This window comes from Aspergillus luchuensis, chromosome 3, assembly GCF_016861625.1.
Source record: "Aspergillus luchuensis IFO 4308 DNA, chromosome 3, nearly complete sequence".
Taxonomy (NCBI): domain Eukaryota; kingdom Fungi; phylum Ascomycota; class Eurotiomycetes; order Eurotiales; family Aspergillaceae; genus Aspergillus; species Aspergillus luchuensis.
In genome coordinates, this window is record NC_054851.1 from 1,851,183 (window position 1) to 1,868,419 (window position 17,237).

Genomic DNA, 17,237 nt, shown 5'->3' on the forward strand with positions numbered 1-17,237 from the left:
TATCCTTGACGTGTCCTGGGGTTTGGGAGATCATGAAAAGGGGCCATAGAGAGAACGGGAACACGGTTGGCGGTTCACATCCTCCAAATGCAGTTGAACCGACTTTCAAGCTCACCTTGGCGATTACAAATGTTGGAGACCGATCAACAGGTATGCATCACTGCGGAAGTGCCTTAGAGCAGCTCATCCCCGAAAATCGTGGGGATGGCCTGCAACATTCGATAGCCTCTGTCCGGTCGTTGGCTCCCCTTCAGCATAAAGCTGCCTCTCAGGAACACAGAACGAGGAGATGGTCACGTCAAGAGATGCCACCGAATAAGACTGACACGAGTAGAGTCAAGGAGGCACCTCCATCAAACCCTCTGACGCAAGGCTACCATGGGATCCTGAAATATATCATCTCGAAAATGGAGAATGGTAAGAGCCGCCGCAAGAGGACGGATGCCTCGTCCGATATCTCTCCTAACATTGGCGTGAGTCAATACTATGTTCAGAGGGACCTATACAGCCTTGGTGGACCGACTTGCGAGGACACCATATGTGAGGGAAGCGATTGGAGGACGATATGCATGTCGGATCAAATCCCAGACAATAAGAGGGATCAATGCATCATGTGTTATCCCCGAAAGCATATGGCGCTTATACATGGCTATTGTCAAGAACAGAAGTATAGGGAGCTGGACATATTCTATAAGATTTGCGCTCTGCTGGGTGCATCGATCCTCGCGGCTACGCTCTTGTACTTGCTGCGTGAAATCTATAGGAGACTTCGGATGCGATACCAATATCTCCAGGACATTTGTCACCGCAGTCAGCTCTCAGGAAGTACTACTACAAAGACCGGACTTTCGTCTATGCATCCTATTGGCGCATTGGCGTCTTTGTTCCCTGGAGTTTCTAAAGCGTGGAATGACCCACAACGTCTATACAATGGCGCCGTCGACGGGGCCAATACCCCTACAGGCAATGATACGGTGATCCGGCAAAAGTTCCGGCGGTTTGGGCCCTTCATGAAAGATCACCGTAGGAGAGTACAGGACATCTTCGATCTCGAAGATTATCAGAATGGGCCAGAGCTGGGCACTAGAGTCCCGGTGCTTCCACGAGCTCGCAATGCAAGCATACGAAGACATGCTGTAAGATCAAACTCTCGCACGAATTCTCAATCCAACGAGAACACAGGTCAGGATCTCAAAGTGGCGGAGGGCAACCTTTCCCGAAGGGCGACTTCTCAGCAGAGCTATTTCAACTGAAGTTCGTGGCCGAGTTATACGGTCTTAAAAGTTATGACTGTTATCAAGAAAATGTATGCCCTAGTCACTATGAAGTATGATAGTATGAATAAATTGCAGTTTATAGAAATGTGCTGCACAATGGTGGTTGTTCTGGCCCTGCGCAGAAATGGCACCTGCTTCTCAAAGCTAATGGGTGGCCACAACTAGGACGAGACCAAGTCGCACAGGAATGCTAGCCTCTCCGTCAAAAGTACTTCATATAAGCTATTGATAGTCGCGCTAAGACCAATTCATTTTGTTCGTATCCGGGGTCATTCGCATTGTCGCGTATCATCCACTGAGCAGCCCGGCAACTCTGGCATGTGTATCTGGCACGAACCGTTGGGTTAGGAGGATGGTTCTAGAGAGCCATGAATTGATAGCATGCGGAATTAAAGAGCCTGACAGGAATACGAGAGCTGGCTTGGGATGGATCATCGGGCGAGATTAATTTCAGGGGGATCAAGGCCTTGTCTCGTGACCCCAGCCCGTCGCCATCGGATTGCCCAACCTGTTCTTCCCTCCGTTTCCTCCTCCTCTCCTCCACTCCTCCCCGCCTCCCCCAATTCTCCCTTGGCCTCCATGTGAATCATCCAGGAGCTTAGGCGCTGGTCCTATCATAACCCCTGTTTCATTCCATTGGTGGACCCTCTTTAGCCCTCCTACCAACCTTCGCGTTGCTGATTCGTGGAAACACCTGTGGATATCTACCGCGCCTGGCTCAGAATTTCCTCGAATCTCGACCCCGGATTTCTCCACATTACGACTACCCCAACAATGGCCTGTTCTGGGGGAGTCTGGGGATGGCACTTTGAGCTTTCCCCGTGAGGCCCACCCCGGATACCCCACCACCGACAAAATCCTGGAGACGAATGGTCGAATGCCGTGCCCTACACACTGTCCGATCCAGGATGCTAGGACCTCTGATAGCCCAGCTCCCCAAGAATGCCTCCGCGTTAGCGTCCACACGAGTCCTGGAACTGGTGTTATAGCGCCCTATGGCTTAATATAGCGCTTGCCACCTGGCTGCTGGCACGCGGCATGGTAGCTTATCTAGCGGCATGACCGGCGCGCCTCTACCAGGTCGGATATATATACCTAGTGCCGCAGGACGCAGTCCTTTCTCACCTTCTTCTTCTGTACACACACCACTGCACCCTCTTGTTCTTCTTGGGCAGTCTCGACTAGCTGGGGCAGCTGTATGGACTGCTGACCACCCACCTGGGAAACACTTCTGTTTGCTATAAAGGCGTATTCAGGTCGCTTACGACCTCTACTGCCACAATGTTTGATTACGATTTTGAAGTCAATCCGTTCCAATCGAAACGAGCCTATAACTGGTACACATGCTTCGCTGGTGTGGAGAAAGGGTCACTATACTAACGTCCGTTAGGTTCATCTCCCTCGTCGCAGCAGCATGCATGGTCTTATACGGTTACGATGCGTCCGTTTATAATTCCGTACAAGGCTCGGACAATTGGGTGGCCTACTTCAATGACCCTGACGAGAACATGATCGGAGGTGTCAACACGGCCTACACCGTGGGTGCAATTGTTGGCGGCTTCTTCATGGGCGGTCCCATTGCCGACTTTCTGGGTCGCAAGATTGGGATGGCCATTGGATGCGTCTTGGTCGTCGCTGCTACATTCATGCAATGCTTTGCGCCTCGTGGTAACATTGCATGCTTCCTTGCCGGACGATGCATCATCGGTATTGGCCAGGGTATCGCACTGAGTAAGTCTGCCACCGGTGTCCTTAGCAGAGATGATAAAGTCTTACTGACGCTTCTCGTTCAGCTGCGGGTCCCATCTATATCGGTGAACTAGCACCCCCGGAGATTCGTGGAAAGATCATGACCTTTTGGCAAATGTTCTACTCGGTTGGCTCCTTCATCTGCTTCTGGGTGAACTACGCGTGCACCAAGCACTCCACACACTTGGGCGAGTGGGATTGGAGAATGGTCGTCATCTTCCAGCTCTTGGTTCCTGTGATCATTCTCTTCATCTTGCCTACCATTCCCGGTTCGCCACGATGGTAAGCGCTATTGTGAACCCATTTGAAGTACCTCTATTTACATCCACACAGGTACATCCAACGCGGTAACAACGTCGAAAAGGCCCGCAGAGCGCTGCGCAGAGTTCGAGCAACCGAGGACGAGGTTGAAGACGAGCTACTCAGAATCCGCGAGGCCATCGAGTACGAAAAGGAAGCTATCTCTGGCACCTACGCCGCTTTGTGGAAGGACAAGTCCCTCCGCAAGCGCATGTACTTGGCTCTCGTCATCAACGCCGGCCAGCAAGTCAGCGGACAGGGTACCTTGAACACGTACTCAACGAAGATCTACGAGAAAGTTTTCAAGAGCGCCAACCAGATTGCGCTTATCAACGCACTCAATGCCACCTTTGGTATTATCTTCACTCTGAACGCCATCTGGATCATCGATCGATTCGGACGCAAGTTCCTCCTGATCGTTGGTGGCATTGGTATGGGCATTTGCATGATCATTGTCGCAGCCGTTGAAACAGAAACACCATCACCGGGTGGGGCAAAGACAGAACCTGTCGGCATATCGATCGTATTCTTACTTTTCTTATTCATCTTCTTCTGTGAGTCCCACCGATTACCGCATCCATTAAACCCCCTGCTAATCATCCTAACAGACAAACCCTCCTGGGGCGCTACCATTTGGATTTGGACATCCGAGGTCTTCTCCATGAACGTCCGCGCCCAAGCCGTGGGTATGGCAACTCAGACCCAAAACGTGGCCAACGCCATCGTGCAGCAGTTCTTCCCAACCTTCCTCAACAACTGCGGCTTCTACGCCTTCTACATGTTCGCAGGCATCTGCTTCCTCCTTGCTCTATTTGTGTTCTTCTTCGTCCCCGAGACCAAGCAGGTGCCGCTGGAGGAGATTGATGCTCTCTTCGGCGGAGCCAACCACGTCACACAGGGAGAAGACCTCTTCTCTAACGAGAAGCAAATGCGCGTGACACAATCAGATACGGGGATGGAGAAGCCCAGTGCTGTTACGGTCGAGGATGCACGACGTTAATTGATTGAAGTATTGTCTGATTCACGATAATGATGTAAGCCATGTGGCATTGGCGGACTACGTGAGAAATTCAACTTAGGTTCAATCCTATATACCCTTACTCTTCTTCACCTATACCGTAGACCCCAAACATCTCTACTAAATCGTAGTGTATATAAGCGTAAGCAAATAACTAAACAGCTCACCTCCTATAGACCGTCCTCGTAACCAACCCCGCACCCTCAACACCACCACCACCACTACTACCACCTTCCCCAACCACATTCTCCCTCACCACACACTCCCACTCCACAACCGACACCCCCTCCATCCGAAACACATACTCATACTTCGGATCCCTCTCCTTCTCTCGATCCATGGGTCTCGCCCCCGCAGCCCGAACCACATACCTTGATTCCTCCACCCCTTTACCATCGGCATCCTCATCAACAGAGCCCACTATCCGCTCCGCCAACCCTACAAACACCCCATGCGAGAACTTCCCCGCGTGAAACGGATCAACATCCACATTCCAGATGAGGATTTGACCGTTCTTCTTGCTCCAGGTTCCTTCGGTGAGGCGGTAGATGTAGCGTTTCTTCATCATCTTAATGTTACCGTCATTATCATTGGTATTATCGTTGATGTGGCCTTCCTCGTATACATATTCCTTCTCGTACCAGATACTGGATGTACGACGAGGGTGGAAGGTAGCTGTTCCTGTGACATGCGAGATCTGAGATGAGCGTGTTGGTGTGGGGAGCGATGTTGGTAATGGTGACGGTGAGGGTAGGATGTGAGTGACGGTGCGAGTGTAGGTCCATTGTCCGTGGAGGGCGCGGAATATGGCCATTCCCATGCCCAGGTTGTAGTTTGTTGGGCTGGGGGTGATGGTTCGGTGGAGGGATTTGAGGGTGCTGGTGCTTTCGCGCGCGATGAGAGTGGAGAGGCGGTCTGTTGGTGGGGTGGGGGTTAGGTAGGGGTTGGGGATGTACCGGGAGGGGAGGACGGGGCCGTGATTTATTGTATCGTTGTGGTTGTAGGGATTGGTTTGATGATTGGTGGTGGAGGATGGGATAGGAGCTCGAGGGATGTTGAGCTCGCGGGCTAGGGTTTCCATTAGGCCTACGTAGTCGCCCATTGGGAATTGGCTGCGGGGGAGGGTTGTAGTGCGGAGGGTGCGGAGGAGGTCGCGTTCGTGGGTCTTTTGGGTGAGTTCTTCGTTGGTGAAGTAGGGCCCTGTGAAGGAGAGGTCTTTGGCCCATGTGTTTGCGAGACTGCGGGCTTGCATTTCCATTGCGCCCCAGTAGGGGCCGCGGTAGAAGCCGACGAAGCCGAGGTCGGGGATCTCGGCGTGTGAGGTGCCTTTACCGTCTAGGATGAGAGGGATGAAGGGGTCGGTGGTGGAGTATTCGAGGGTGGAGAGCACGGGCGAGGGGAGGAAGCTGAGGGATGAGAAGGGGGTGTAGCCGGTGGCTGTGATTATGGCGGTGATGTCGGATATGGTTTCTTGGGTGCCGTTGGGTAGGGTGATGGTGAGGGTTGATGGGCTGTTGATGTTGGATACTCGGCCGATGGTGGGCTTGATGAAGCCGGAGCGCACGTATTCGGCGTAGTCGTCTCCTATGCCGATCCATGATGGCTGCGGGTCTTCGCTCTCGCTGCTGGGGATTCCGAAGCTGCCGATTTTTGAGTACTCGCTACCGAGGAGGGAGCGGAAGTATGCGTTTGTCTTGTGTATGCGGTCTGTGGAGAGCGGTCCGAGTCCGTACTCGACTTCGCCGGGAGGACGTCGAGCAAGATCGTAGAAGACGAGGTCAAGGGGGAGGAATTGCATGTTTTGTGTCTCGGTATTATCCTGGAAGCCATCATGGGGAAGGTGGGTAGGTATCGTCCAGAAGGGCCTTGAGGAGATATGATGGACTTCGTAGTCTCTTCCGGACTGGATCACCGGGGGTTTGTAGTCCACCGTAGATAGATGAAGCGCCACTGTCGAGGCAGCTTCTACTCCCGACATACTACCCCCAATAACGACCAGCTTCCCACCCGAGGACCCAGTCCTCTCCAGCAGCCGCTGCACTTCGTCTATAGTCTGCACTTCAGAGCTGTGGACAACCCTATCAGCGACCCCAGCTAGACCAGGTATATCCGGGAAGTGAGCTTTGGCAAAGTATCCAGATGTGACGACCAGATAGTCGAACTCTTCCGATTCCACCTCAGGTCCGTTGCATTCAATGCCATTTGCATCTATGCTGTAAGCCATTAGCCACTAGCATCGTATGAACGATGAGTAAAAAGACACACCTTCTCGAAGTCCACTGCACCGTCCACTTCGCCCTCAACCCATCGGTCTCTCGAACCGTCCTCACAACCTCCTTCCCCAGCCTCAAAACCCCCTTGGGAATATACAAATTCGCATATTTCTCCAGATACTGCCCTACCTGTCTTGCCTGCGGGAACATCGACAGCTCCCCCTCCCCAATGACAGACTCCCACGCCAGATCCGAGAAAGCCACCGTGAACCGACTCAAGTTTGTTCGAATCCACGGGTTGAGCCGTCGCTCGGCGCCATGGTCAATCGCTGTGGGCCAGAGACCACCAATTCGACTGTTTTTCTCGAAGACGCTGGGAATGAAGGTGCCCTCGGGGAAACTGTGTAGGAGGGTTTTGGCTGTTACTAGTCCCGAGGGGCCGGCGCCTGTAGTGGGATGTTAGTAGATGGCTTTAGGTTGGGTGGCAGGGCGTACAACTTGCCGATGATGGCGACTTTCTTGGGTTGGACCATTATATATACAGCTGGTTGTCTTGGTCCAAGACTTGGTGGTGCAATGTAGGAAGAATGATGGTGTGGAGTTGTTGTTGAGCTGGGCGGTTAGATGTTCCCTTGCTTTCTTTCCCCTCAGCTGCTTGGCTACTTAGTTTACCCCTCATCTTATCACCGCGCGGCTGGGGAATGAACCCCTGTTCGCTATTACTAGCGTTGGGGGATGCAGGGGCATGGAGGCGCAACTGTAGTTGTTGGTACTGTTTATTCATATAATTTATTTTGTGGTAGTGGATAGGTTGTGGGTTGGTTGGCTTGTCGGTGATATATATGTTCTGGTAACATTGTGATGCTTATAGATGTGCATACTAACTACTATGGGACCTTAATGTATGCTCCTGCAGTAGTGGACGCATCATCAAATTAGTGGCATATTCAGTGCCACAAGCCTTCTTGTATGTTAATCCCAGCCACCTGACAAGGAAACCAACCAAAACTATTATAACATTCTAACAACACACGAAAGGATACCTCTAAGATAAGCAAGCACTCCATCACCCCAAGCACCATGCTATACAGACAAACCCGAGGAACAACCAGGTGAAAGCAACCGATCAATCAACCACCCATTAAACCGTAGATCCACAAAACAAAAGGGCTCCCTCCTCGAACAGAACTGCTGAAGCAAAAGAAGAGAATTCAATCATCCTCATCATCATCATCATAGCAAAGGAGTCAAGCGAGAAAAACAAAAAGTGAAACGGCCCGAGCCGCGGATCGAACGCGGGACCTCTCGCAGATATGCTTGGGTTTGTATCCCTAAGCGAGAATCATACCACTAGACCACCCGGGCGTTGCTTGTTGAAACACGGTTTCTTATTTTGCTTTAAAAGAGGAAGGGAAACGCACGCTTAGTATGTCCCGAGTGTCTCGCCTCTAGCGCCGACACCTGCATGCATGGCTGCGTCGTCGAGTGGATCAACCGTTATGCCAAGCACAAACCCTCAAGCCGAGTGAACAACTATTTCCATATGTACCGGTCGGACAGAGTGCTGAGACAGTCGACTAAACAGGTCTTCACAAAATAGATCCCTTGAAGCTGATTCCCAGAGTATCCATTCAAGCATGTGAGAAGATGCGGGAAGGTAAGTGCGCAAGGAAGCGTCGGTGTTCGATGGTATTCCCCGCAGAAGGAGTTGCAGGAAGAGGAGGAGGTACGTAAGGATGGCGCGTCTCAGTAGGACAGTCTCTCTAGCCATGCAGAGATCTGCAACTCTCTGCTATGTTTGTCGGGAAAACAAGCATCGGTGAACAGCTGCTCTGTGACCAGAGCATCGACATTCCTCTCAGTCAAGGGGATCTTGTACCGGTTCTTTTGCCTGAGGAGTTCTCGCTCAGCTCGTGCAGAGGGCGACAGTTTCTGGAGGGTACTGCGAAGGCGTCGCATGCCTCGACCTGGAAAATGTGGGATTCGGGGCGGTCCGAAAGGCGTATCGACTTTCCATGGATCCTCAGAAACGATGGACCGGGCGTTTTTCTTTCGCTGCAAGGAACGAAACTTGTTGGACATGGTAAGATTTCAAAGCCGCCGAAGGATGATAGTATTGTTGGTGCCATCAAATGACGGGGGTGCGTGAGTGTGCGAGGAGGGACGGGAATGGGGAAGGGGAGAGAGGCTGTGGCGTAATGAGGGAATATATAGTTTGCAGCCCTACTTAGTAGTATGAAGGCCCACGGGAAAGGGTCACCGGGGCAGACGTGGATAGCGCGGCACCGCAGTGCGGGGGCACCCGTGGAGTGCACTAACTTGCACTAGTCTGAGCCTGTCTGAACGTGAATGAGGGCTGCCTTTTTTGCCCTTTTCCTTTCGTCTCGCCTCGAACGATAGTCCTCACGGGATTTCCCAGAGACTCCGGGAGAGCGCCACTGCAATGATCTACAAATTTTCCAGGCAGATTGCAAATCAATCTGAATGAAATCTCACGCTATTGTTATACTCTACTCATTTCCTTTGCAAAAGACACCGCCAAAAGAAAGAAGAAGCCAAAAAGTTAGTCCGAGCAACGTCATAAGAAAACTTGGCTAGTTTTCACCCGACCAAGTGTTATCCCACCCAAAGTGGAGGGTGGATCTGCCACTTGTAGATCTTCTCCCACATCGCGCCCTAAACCCAAGCACATCCACAGAGCCAAGGGTTAGTCTGCATTGCCTTTCATCTTGGCCATAGAGGCAGTGCGAACATCCTTTACTACGTGTATGAGCCCCCCCCCCCCCCTCCCAAAGAAAGAAAAGTAGTGCCTTTTTGTGCAAATGTGCCGTACCTACACTAGTTGCTTCACTTCTATGTTTTCATGTATTATGCCATGCACATAATATTCCGCTGTCATTGATTGCCTCACAGATTGCTGTTGATGAATACTACTACTACTACCCTCTCTCCCCCTCCCTTTTACCCCTAGATACTATCTACTACTCCGCACCAGAAAATCCTTCAGGATTCATGCATGTCTTGGGGCTTGGCAAAAAGCGAGTCTGCTTGAACTACATTCGCCTCCAAATGCTTGTGTAGTTGGAACGGGCGCCCTCCACTCCAAGAAAGCGGAATGGGGAGAGGCTCGCGTCCACTAGTGAGTAGAAGCGAAGCGAAAGCTTCGATGTGATTCCGCGGAGTATCTATTCCCCCCTCTCGATTCAGTAGAAAGTTAGTACTTAGTTGCTATGGTGTGGATGACATCTCAACAGGCTGAAAATCATAAAAAAGCAAATACAGATATTCTTCAACTATGATCATCTTCACCATCACACCAATCGCCTCGTCCTACCAAACTGCTCTCTGCACCACCACCATATTCCAGCAATTCCCAGCACCCAAAAGAGAGAATTAATCAAGGTGGTAGATGGAATGCGCCTAGAAGCACCAAAGAAGCCGAACCTCCAGTTGCGTGCGGGGTAAGAACCTAACACTGATAGCCGCATCTAGACACAAAACTATTACACGCATCCACCCAGTTTAGGAAAAAGCCGAGAAATGGCCGTACATAAAGTACACATCCCATCGATCTTTGGTGGAGATGTCGGATGTGCGGCACATTCTTTGGATTGGACTGGATCGTTGGGGTCGCTATCGCCATCGCCTCATCCTTTTTCCTGTATCAGATATTGTTTAAGTCATGTTGGTTAAATGACTGTGAGGGATTAGGATTCTAGATGGTGCGCTAGATACAAAGTCGAGACTTGGGATCGTCGCGCTGAATGACTTTCTATCATGAGAGTCGGCCGCGAGAGAGGGGAGGAAAGAAACAAAAAGTACGACAGTATTGCTTGGCTCGTGCTTGGCTGGTCTGGGCTTCAAGTGTCATCGTGGATAGTTAAGTTAGGAGCTGTAGGTGTAGTAAGCAGATGGGCTGTCATGAGAAAGTAGGTTAAACTTTATTAGGACGACCGTATAGGTGGGGAGGAGGATAGTACTCGGCGTCGCATTGTTGTCTTTCATGGCTTTGCTCAAGAGATCCTCATGTTATTGAGTTGGAATGTAGCCTGGAATGCTGTTATGGGCTCAGATGATAACCTCAGCGCGTGATCTTCTGGTAAGATTATTGATAAGTTCTGTGAACAATAATAGGCTCTTCTAGATTCTATCTGACATGGCAGACTTGCAGACAATCCTCCCAAGATACGTTGCCAGACAAATCAAATGAGGTTATTTTAAAGACAAAGTCCGCGCTCCAAACATAACCATAACCGTTAACTCGCATTGGACCAGCCCGCCGACCTGAAACGTTGACCTGAAATGCCCAGAATAAGAACGAAAAGCAAAATCCAACAGCACCGGGCCAAACCGTTCATTACTAGTTCATGATATCAAAATTCCGCACGCCGATTGATCCCCGTACCTTACAAAGAAGAGGTCATGAGCGACTGTGAAAATGGTGAAAAGAGAGAGCCGGCCACATGACCCCTAGGAGATGAGCAAGTCTTTAACGCTCATCCCGATCTTCCTTTGTGGGTCTTGGGTGTGGGGATGCCCATGCCGGGTAGTGGAATTGGTGGGCACGTCGTGGACCGAGCCGACAGATCCCCGGCAGTCCCGGTTCAGCATTAGTAGGGCAGCAGAGGCTTCGTGATCCACATCGGCAGAAGACGCTATGGAATACCTAGGCTGGATCACTGGGGAGGTGCTGGAAGAAGACATAGCCCAGGAGCCACGCTCAGAACGCGACGGATTGTCGGATGGGTGGGTTGGGCCCAGTGCCGGGCTTGGTGTGATGGACGAAAAATTGGGTGCATTCCCGGTAGGACCACCACTTCGGGGGGAAAACACCGGGGAGATTGTATCCGTGGCAGCATCGGTGGGAGGTAGTTCCGGAGACACGGAAGCCGATGAAAGGCCCGACTCTTCTGCCAGAGCCTCCGGAGACGTTGGTGAAGGAGGGGCAGGAGGCATTCGCGGCGAGGCAATTGTGTGTCGATTACCGGCAGTTTTCAGATCGAGTATACATTGTTCCAGATAATTGACGTAATCAATACTTGCCTAGGTCATCGGGTACGGTTAGCGACCGGCTTAAGGACAGGGGTCGTCGAAGACTGAGGTTGAGGCAAACCTGTAAAATGGCGAGTTTGTGCATGTCCTGCCCTTTGCACGCCGGGATCATGTCTTTCAGGGTTCCAAATTCTTCGTTCATTTTAGACCTCCGCCTCCGTTCGATCAAACTGTGAGCTGTCTTCCTAGCAATCTTCCGGCCCGCTGCACTAGTTGCGCTGGGTTGTTTCTTCTTGGAATTGGTCGAGGCACCATTATTTGCTGGCGTTTTGCCATTCTCTTTTGTGGATGCTTTGTTGGCTGCTGCGGTCGGCTTTGGCGGACTCTGCGTCTTGGGCTTCATCTGAATGATTTTGCGAGTGCGTGTGGGGGGTGGTGGAAGGTTAAAGTCTTCGAGAGGTCTCTTGACACCAGTCTGACGCGGGGAATTTGCCATGATACCCAGTGCAGGATTCGGCGATGCTGGAGACGCTGGAAAGGAAGCGGATGGATCCGATTTGGATGGCCTTCTGCTAGCAGCTTGCATCTTGGATGGACTGATGGCAGCTGGAGGCAATGCGAATGGATCTGAAGCGTCCACCGATGCATTGTCCTTGACTATGAACTCCCCCGACATGGCAGGGGTTGGTGGTAGACGAGAGCGTGACATGGCCTCTGTGGAAGTGAAACGCTCAAAGTCAACCCGATGATTACTCTTCCATTAGACGGGCTAATAGGGTGGATGGTCAAGTCAAAAAAGTAAGATTGGACCAATGGTGGAGCAAAGTTGGATAACAACCCGTTGAGTGTCGTACAATCGTAAGCCGTCAAAGATGAAGAAGATAGGGGAAGTGGGATAGGATAGGACAAGAGAGGAGAGGCAAAGGGAAGAGGCAGTTGGACGGGCAAGAAGCCGAAATGGTTATTGAATCTAGGAAAAAGCAATATGACCAGAAGTGAACAGCTGTAGCTGGAGAGTTGGGGCTCCTGCACAAAGGAAGACGCACGGATAAACGCCCTGCCAAAGTGTTGGTACCTGGGTTCAGTTTATATGAATGAATAGGGAGGGGAGAGGCGACACAACGAGGCAATAGTAGACCGGAGGTAATAGGTCAGGGGAAAGTGGGATTGCGATAAGAAACAGGTACTTCTACGGTGTAGTGACTAAAAGTAGTGGTTACTTTTTCCCAAATTCTAATCGGGATGATCGACGAGGGAGAGGGGGGGAGGGATTGGCGTTGAATTCTGGATTTTCGGGAAGCTTGCTCATTACCTATCTAGTAGTTGCTGCTTGCTGCAGCCAGCATGCGCATACACCTCTCTTCAGTACTACCTTAGTAGAGTTGAGACCCGAGTACTAGTAGGAATAGTACTAGGAGTACTTAGTAGTATAACCGTGGATGGGCCTGGGACTGGCCATCCCGAAGCGGAGGGCCATTCCAAGTGTCGCGTGCTTAAAGAAGCCCACGCGGTAGATTGCTGGCCCGTCATTGGCCCAACAGCACCGCCGGATGGGGGGCACGAGACCGGTTGCCTGGGGCCAAACCGCCGACGCTTTTGGGGCTCGTGCTTCGGTCCAGAGTTCTTATGGGTTGTACGAAGCTGCCGGCTCATGTCCCTTACTTTTCGAGTCCTCTGTTCCCATACTACCAGGTACCTAACTCAAGGTACTCCTCCTAACCAGTCTACCGTGGACTACTCACCCTTGTGGTCTAGTATCCAGTCTACTTGCATACTACTACCATTGCCCCCTTCATGAATTCGGAAATCCCCACAGGCCACGGGTGCCGGAGTGATACCTCCTAGGTACTACTAGATACCAAGCTGCTCCCAATTCCGACCTGCACTTGCCGATTTACTAAAGATGGGGTTCAGATCCCCTACTCCTTTAAGCCTGACTACAATCTAGATAAAATTGCGGAATGGACCACGCTCACGCACACGACACGCTAATTGGTGCCGTTAAAGAGCGCAGAGGCTTGCGTCGCCACCGGGCTGACCCCGGATCCTTTTCGATTGATACCAGTCTCATAACTTCCCGAAATGTCTCTCAATCTTCAAGCAATGCTCGGGTTCCTCAATGTGACAGAACCCAGGCAGGTGAAGCGAGGGGAAGAGGGCAAAGGGAAATACCAGTCACACCATGAATCCTCATCGACTTTCACTCACTATCGTCAGGAATCGAAGGTGTCCATAAAGTGGATCTGTCTAACATCCCAGACCCGCAAAGCCTGAGAATACGTCTCGGGACTCAAATGGTCATGATCTCACCTCGGCCGCTTGTCGAAGCCTGGCGACGTTCTCGTCCAGAGGGGGCATTGGAGCACGTGCAAGCCGTCCTCCCAACCAGTGGACCCTCCTGCCACACGGGGTCGCATGTGCATGTCGGCCTCTCTCTGGTCCTTTCCCCTTTGGTATTCGGACAGACAGGTCCTCTCTGCTGCCCGGGAACTCTCCGCATCATACTCGTTATGCTCAGCTAGGCCAAGCGTCCGAGACACGCCCCAGTTGCTCCATTGTTACCAATCTTGCCGTCTACTCCATTGGCCGCCATGCCAGCTCTTTTACCATCGTTATCGTCCACGCATCCATTTAATTACCTCTTGCAAATTCTCAAATCCCAATAGCGGGGCAGAACTACCACACGGAAGCACATGCCCCGCAATGCACCTGTAGTTTCTGCATGGACTGTCGCTTGTCACGGTAAGCCAGTGCTCTCTGTTGCTATTCGATTGGCTCTGGCCAATCGTATCTATCGGACAATGCGATGCTCTCCGTGCCGCATATCTCCTTCCCCCCCCCGACTTATGTGCTGCTTCGTAATTGAAACGGGATGATCCGAAGCGGTTCAGTACGATTAGACGGCCGCTTGGTGCAACAGCTGAGGTAACACCCCACTACGCGGTTGTTCCTTGGCTAGCTACTGGTATACGTGGAGATACTTGATCACACGTGGAGTGTATAGTTAATTCTGCAATAGCCTGGTGCGTACTGGCTGGTACCAGACAGGACAGTCCGTCACGTTGGCTTACACCCCCAACAGCTCTGAATTCCAACAGACTAATGCTAGTAACAGGATATATTTCCGCTTGGCTGATATGATAGTAATCGGACATCGACGGGACCGGAAGCTGACAGATTGCCTATTCACAATGCACCCCAGTGGTGACTGGGTGGTGCAGTCCTAGTCTACTCGGCACTACCTCAAGTGAACAGTCTCTGAAGAAGCACCTCACCAAAGGTGTCTTCCACCGGAGAGCCATCCATTCTCCACACGCGGTTACCAGCCCTCAGGCTTAACCACAGGCCGTGATCACTTGCGCTCTCCTCATCGGCTTCAATGCGGTGCCGGTTCCGTCGGTCGACAACGCACAAGCCCCGCGTCCACTGACCAGTAGTCTCAATGCGAATGTCTTCTGGTGACGTCGCTGAAGGTTTCCACCCGTCATCTTCTGCGGTCATAGCATACCAGACACATACGGGGTCGTGCAGACTAAGGTCCGCGGCATCGCCCACGTGCCCCGGATGCAGTCTCTCAAGTGTACGGAAGGTATGAGCCATAAACGCAGACACCCATTCAGCCAAAGGCGATCCACTCTCCAGAAGCGGCGTGATTATTTGCCGGAACTGGCCTTGCGTCACACCATGTCTCAGCGTAATATCGAGGGGAAATGTGCGAAGAGTGAGCTGTTTGCTAAGGCTCGGAGGATATTCGGGGAGACTCGTTGCGGGCGGCAGAGTACTTCTGGGAGAAGGGGACGTGAGAGCGTAGACTCTTGCTGCCGCAACAGCGTCAGCGTATGTGTTGAACTCTGCAGCTGGGGTAACCTAGAAGATGTCAGCATTCCATGACTCTTTTCATCCCCAAACGGGGTAGGGTTCAGGCCAATGCGCACGTTTCCAGGTTTGTTGATTGCTCCTCCCATCACCACTACCTCTTTGACGCGGAGGAAGGTTTCCGGGTCAGCAGCAGATGCCAACGCAAGATTAGTAAGGGGACCGACGGCCACGAGAGTGACGGTGTCAGGGTCATTTTCCCTCAAGACACGGAGAATCTCCTCGTGTGCGGGACGCCTGGAAGGAATGAATGAGCGATGAGCCGGATCTCCTTCCGGGACGGGTTTGATCTCGCGGGAGTCAGAGGAAGGGTCGAAGAGATGCTCCCAAGCTTCTTTGGGGGTGAGGTGGGGATGCTGAGAATTCGTGTGTTAGCAGTCTTGCAAGTTTCGTAGTTTGTAGTTCTGCGTGCTTCACGTACACTGGCATGAATACCCCCCAAGCCGTCCGTACCGTCTAGAGAAGGGTTAGCATGGCGGGCTTGATTAGCAAGACTTGCCACTTGCGAAACTCACGGAAGTAATCTGCAAGCATCTTTTGGTCCTCCAAAGGATCCTCTGCACCCACAGCAACGATTGGAGGAGAAGCGCGAAGAGTACCAAACCCTTCTGGCCGACCTTGCTCGCGACGCCATTTCATCTCCCGCTCCAGGATGTGGAACATGGAGACAACATTGCGCAGGCAGCTATTTGAGTGAGTATAGGGCCGTACTATCGAGCGACGGACGGCGCAAGCTCACCTTTTCACCTCGATGTTACCAAAAGTAAGCGATATTAGCAGAACCTCAACATCCTCAGGCTCGGCAGAAAATGCCAAAAGAAGGGCAAGGATGTCATCAATACCCTGTTTGGACTATCAGCGCAGGTTGTAACTAGCAAACATTCTGAAGCAGAAGTGGAGCTCGGATGGTGATCATTGAACGGAGCGATGAACATACGGGATCAGTATCGATGATGATCTTTTTCGGTGCCATTGCTACAGCTTCAGCTCGCGTGCCGAATTTGCCACTATCCAATCAAAGTATATTGTTTTTGTGGTACAAACCGAGTTGGTTTTTGCTGGAGAATTTGCAATGACGCGGGTTTCGGGCGATGGAGGGGAAAGTGGGATGGTCTTGGCCGGCGTTATCATGGCTTCTCCACTTCCAGCTATCTGTCCGAGTCCCCGAGCAGCAACTCAATACTACTAGACTCACGGACGGATATGCTATTAGTCATGCCGACTGTCCAAGATAACTAGCTAGCTATCTAGATAGTTAACTATCTAGACAACATACTGAGCGATCGAAAGATCGCTCAGTATTCCTGCATTGCTCTACCATACTGTGGAGCTGACATAGGGTAAGAGTAATTAATATACGACTAGTCCTCACAATAGACATAAGTGAGGATGCACGTCGGTCGAAGTTATTATCCCCGAAGCATGGGGAGTTGCATGAATACCTACAGGGCTAGCAGCATCAAGCCAGTCTTCTTTAAAGCTTCTCTTCTCCGAGAGAGTGTCGGACATTGGAACAGATTCAGGAGTCCGTAGCGAGCTCGGATCATCTGCCCTACCAGCATTGATGTCAGCAGGCACAACGCGTGTGTCAGTAACCCTAGTAGTATCACAGCACATCGATATCCTGGACTGTGGTAGCCAATCATTCACTCTACCGTGTCTTTCTAATCAAATGGCTTTGTTTGGGGTTACATTTTCAATGGGCCTCATGGTTACTCTGCAAGGGGTCTAGAGCGTTGTATGTTATGCCTTGATGCTCCTGCTTCTGATCTATTCTATATGATCAATAAATCTGCATTATTGAATAATATG

The 17,237-nt window shown here is 51.5% G+C and overlaps 6 protein-coding genes and 1 non-coding gene across 7 annotated transcripts; 2 read left to right on the plus strand and 5 right to left on the minus strand.

Moving 5' to 3' along the window:
• Positions 1-32: 32 nt before the first annotated feature.
• On the plus strand, positions 33-1,253 carry AKAW2_30633S (uncharacterized protein; the record flags this gene model as incomplete). Its single annotated transcript, XM_041687169.1, has 1 exon — positions 33-1,253. The coding sequence occupies one exon, from the start codon at positions 33-35 to the stop codon at positions 1,251-1,253; it is 1,221 nt and encodes a 406-aa protein (XP_041541080.1).
• Positions 1,254-2,558: 1,305 nt separating this feature from the next.
• Positions 2,559-4,326, plus strand: AKAW2_30634S (putative MFS sugar transporter; the record flags this gene model as incomplete). Its single annotated transcript, XM_041687170.1, has 5 exons — positions 2,559-2,614; positions 2,668-3,008; positions 3,071-3,308; positions 3,360-3,880; positions 3,935-4,326. The coding sequence occupies 5 exons, from the start codon at positions 2,559-2,561 to the stop codon at positions 4,324-4,326; spliced, it is 1,548 nt and encodes a 515-aa protein (XP_041541081.1).
• A 181-nt stretch (positions 4,327-4,507) lies between these two features.
• On the minus strand, positions 4,508-7,090 carry AKAW2_30635A (uncharacterized protein; the record flags this gene model as incomplete). Its single annotated transcript, XM_041687171.1, has 3 exons — positions 4,508-6,557; positions 6,610-7,003; positions 7,060-7,090. The coding sequence occupies 3 exons, from the start codon at positions 7,088-7,090 to the stop codon at positions 4,508-4,510; spliced, it is 2,475 nt and encodes an 824-aa protein (XP_041541082.1).
• Positions 7,091-7,831: 741 nt separating this feature from the next.
• AKAW2_t30005A lies at positions 7,832-7,922 on the minus strand. Its single transcript has one exon. It is a non-coding gene; the product is annotated as a tRNA-Pro (tRNA).
• A 381-nt stretch (positions 7,923-8,303) lies between these two features.
• On the minus strand, positions 8,304-8,639 carry AKAW2_30636A (uncharacterized protein; the record flags this gene model as incomplete). The annotated part of the gene is made up of 1 exon (XM_041687172.1): positions 8,304-8,639. One exon carries the CDS (start codon positions 8,637-8,639, stop codon positions 8,304-8,306), a length of 336 nt encoding a protein of 111 aa, XP_041541083.1.
• Positions 8,640-11,027: 2,388 nt separating this feature from the next.
• On the minus strand, positions 11,028-12,258 carry AKAW2_30637A (uncharacterized protein; the record flags this gene model as incomplete). The annotated part of the gene is made up of 2 exons (XM_041687173.1): positions 11,028-11,600; positions 11,671-12,258. The coding sequence occupies 2 exons, from the start codon at positions 12,256-12,258 to the stop codon at positions 11,028-11,030; spliced, it is 1,161 nt and encodes a 386-aa protein (XP_041541084.1).
• A 2,534-nt stretch (positions 12,259-14,792) lies between these two features.
• Positions 14,793-16,398, minus strand: AKAW2_30638A (putative nucleoside hydrolase; the record flags this gene model as incomplete). Its single annotated transcript, XM_041687174.1, has 6 exons — positions 14,793-15,416; positions 15,485-15,781; positions 15,847-15,881; positions 15,941-16,110; positions 16,165-16,268; positions 16,363-16,398. 6 exons carry the CDS (start codon positions 16,396-16,398, stop codon positions 14,793-14,795), a joined length of 1,266 nt encoding a protein of 421 aa, XP_041541085.1.
• Positions 16,399-17,237: the final 839 nt, after the last annotated feature.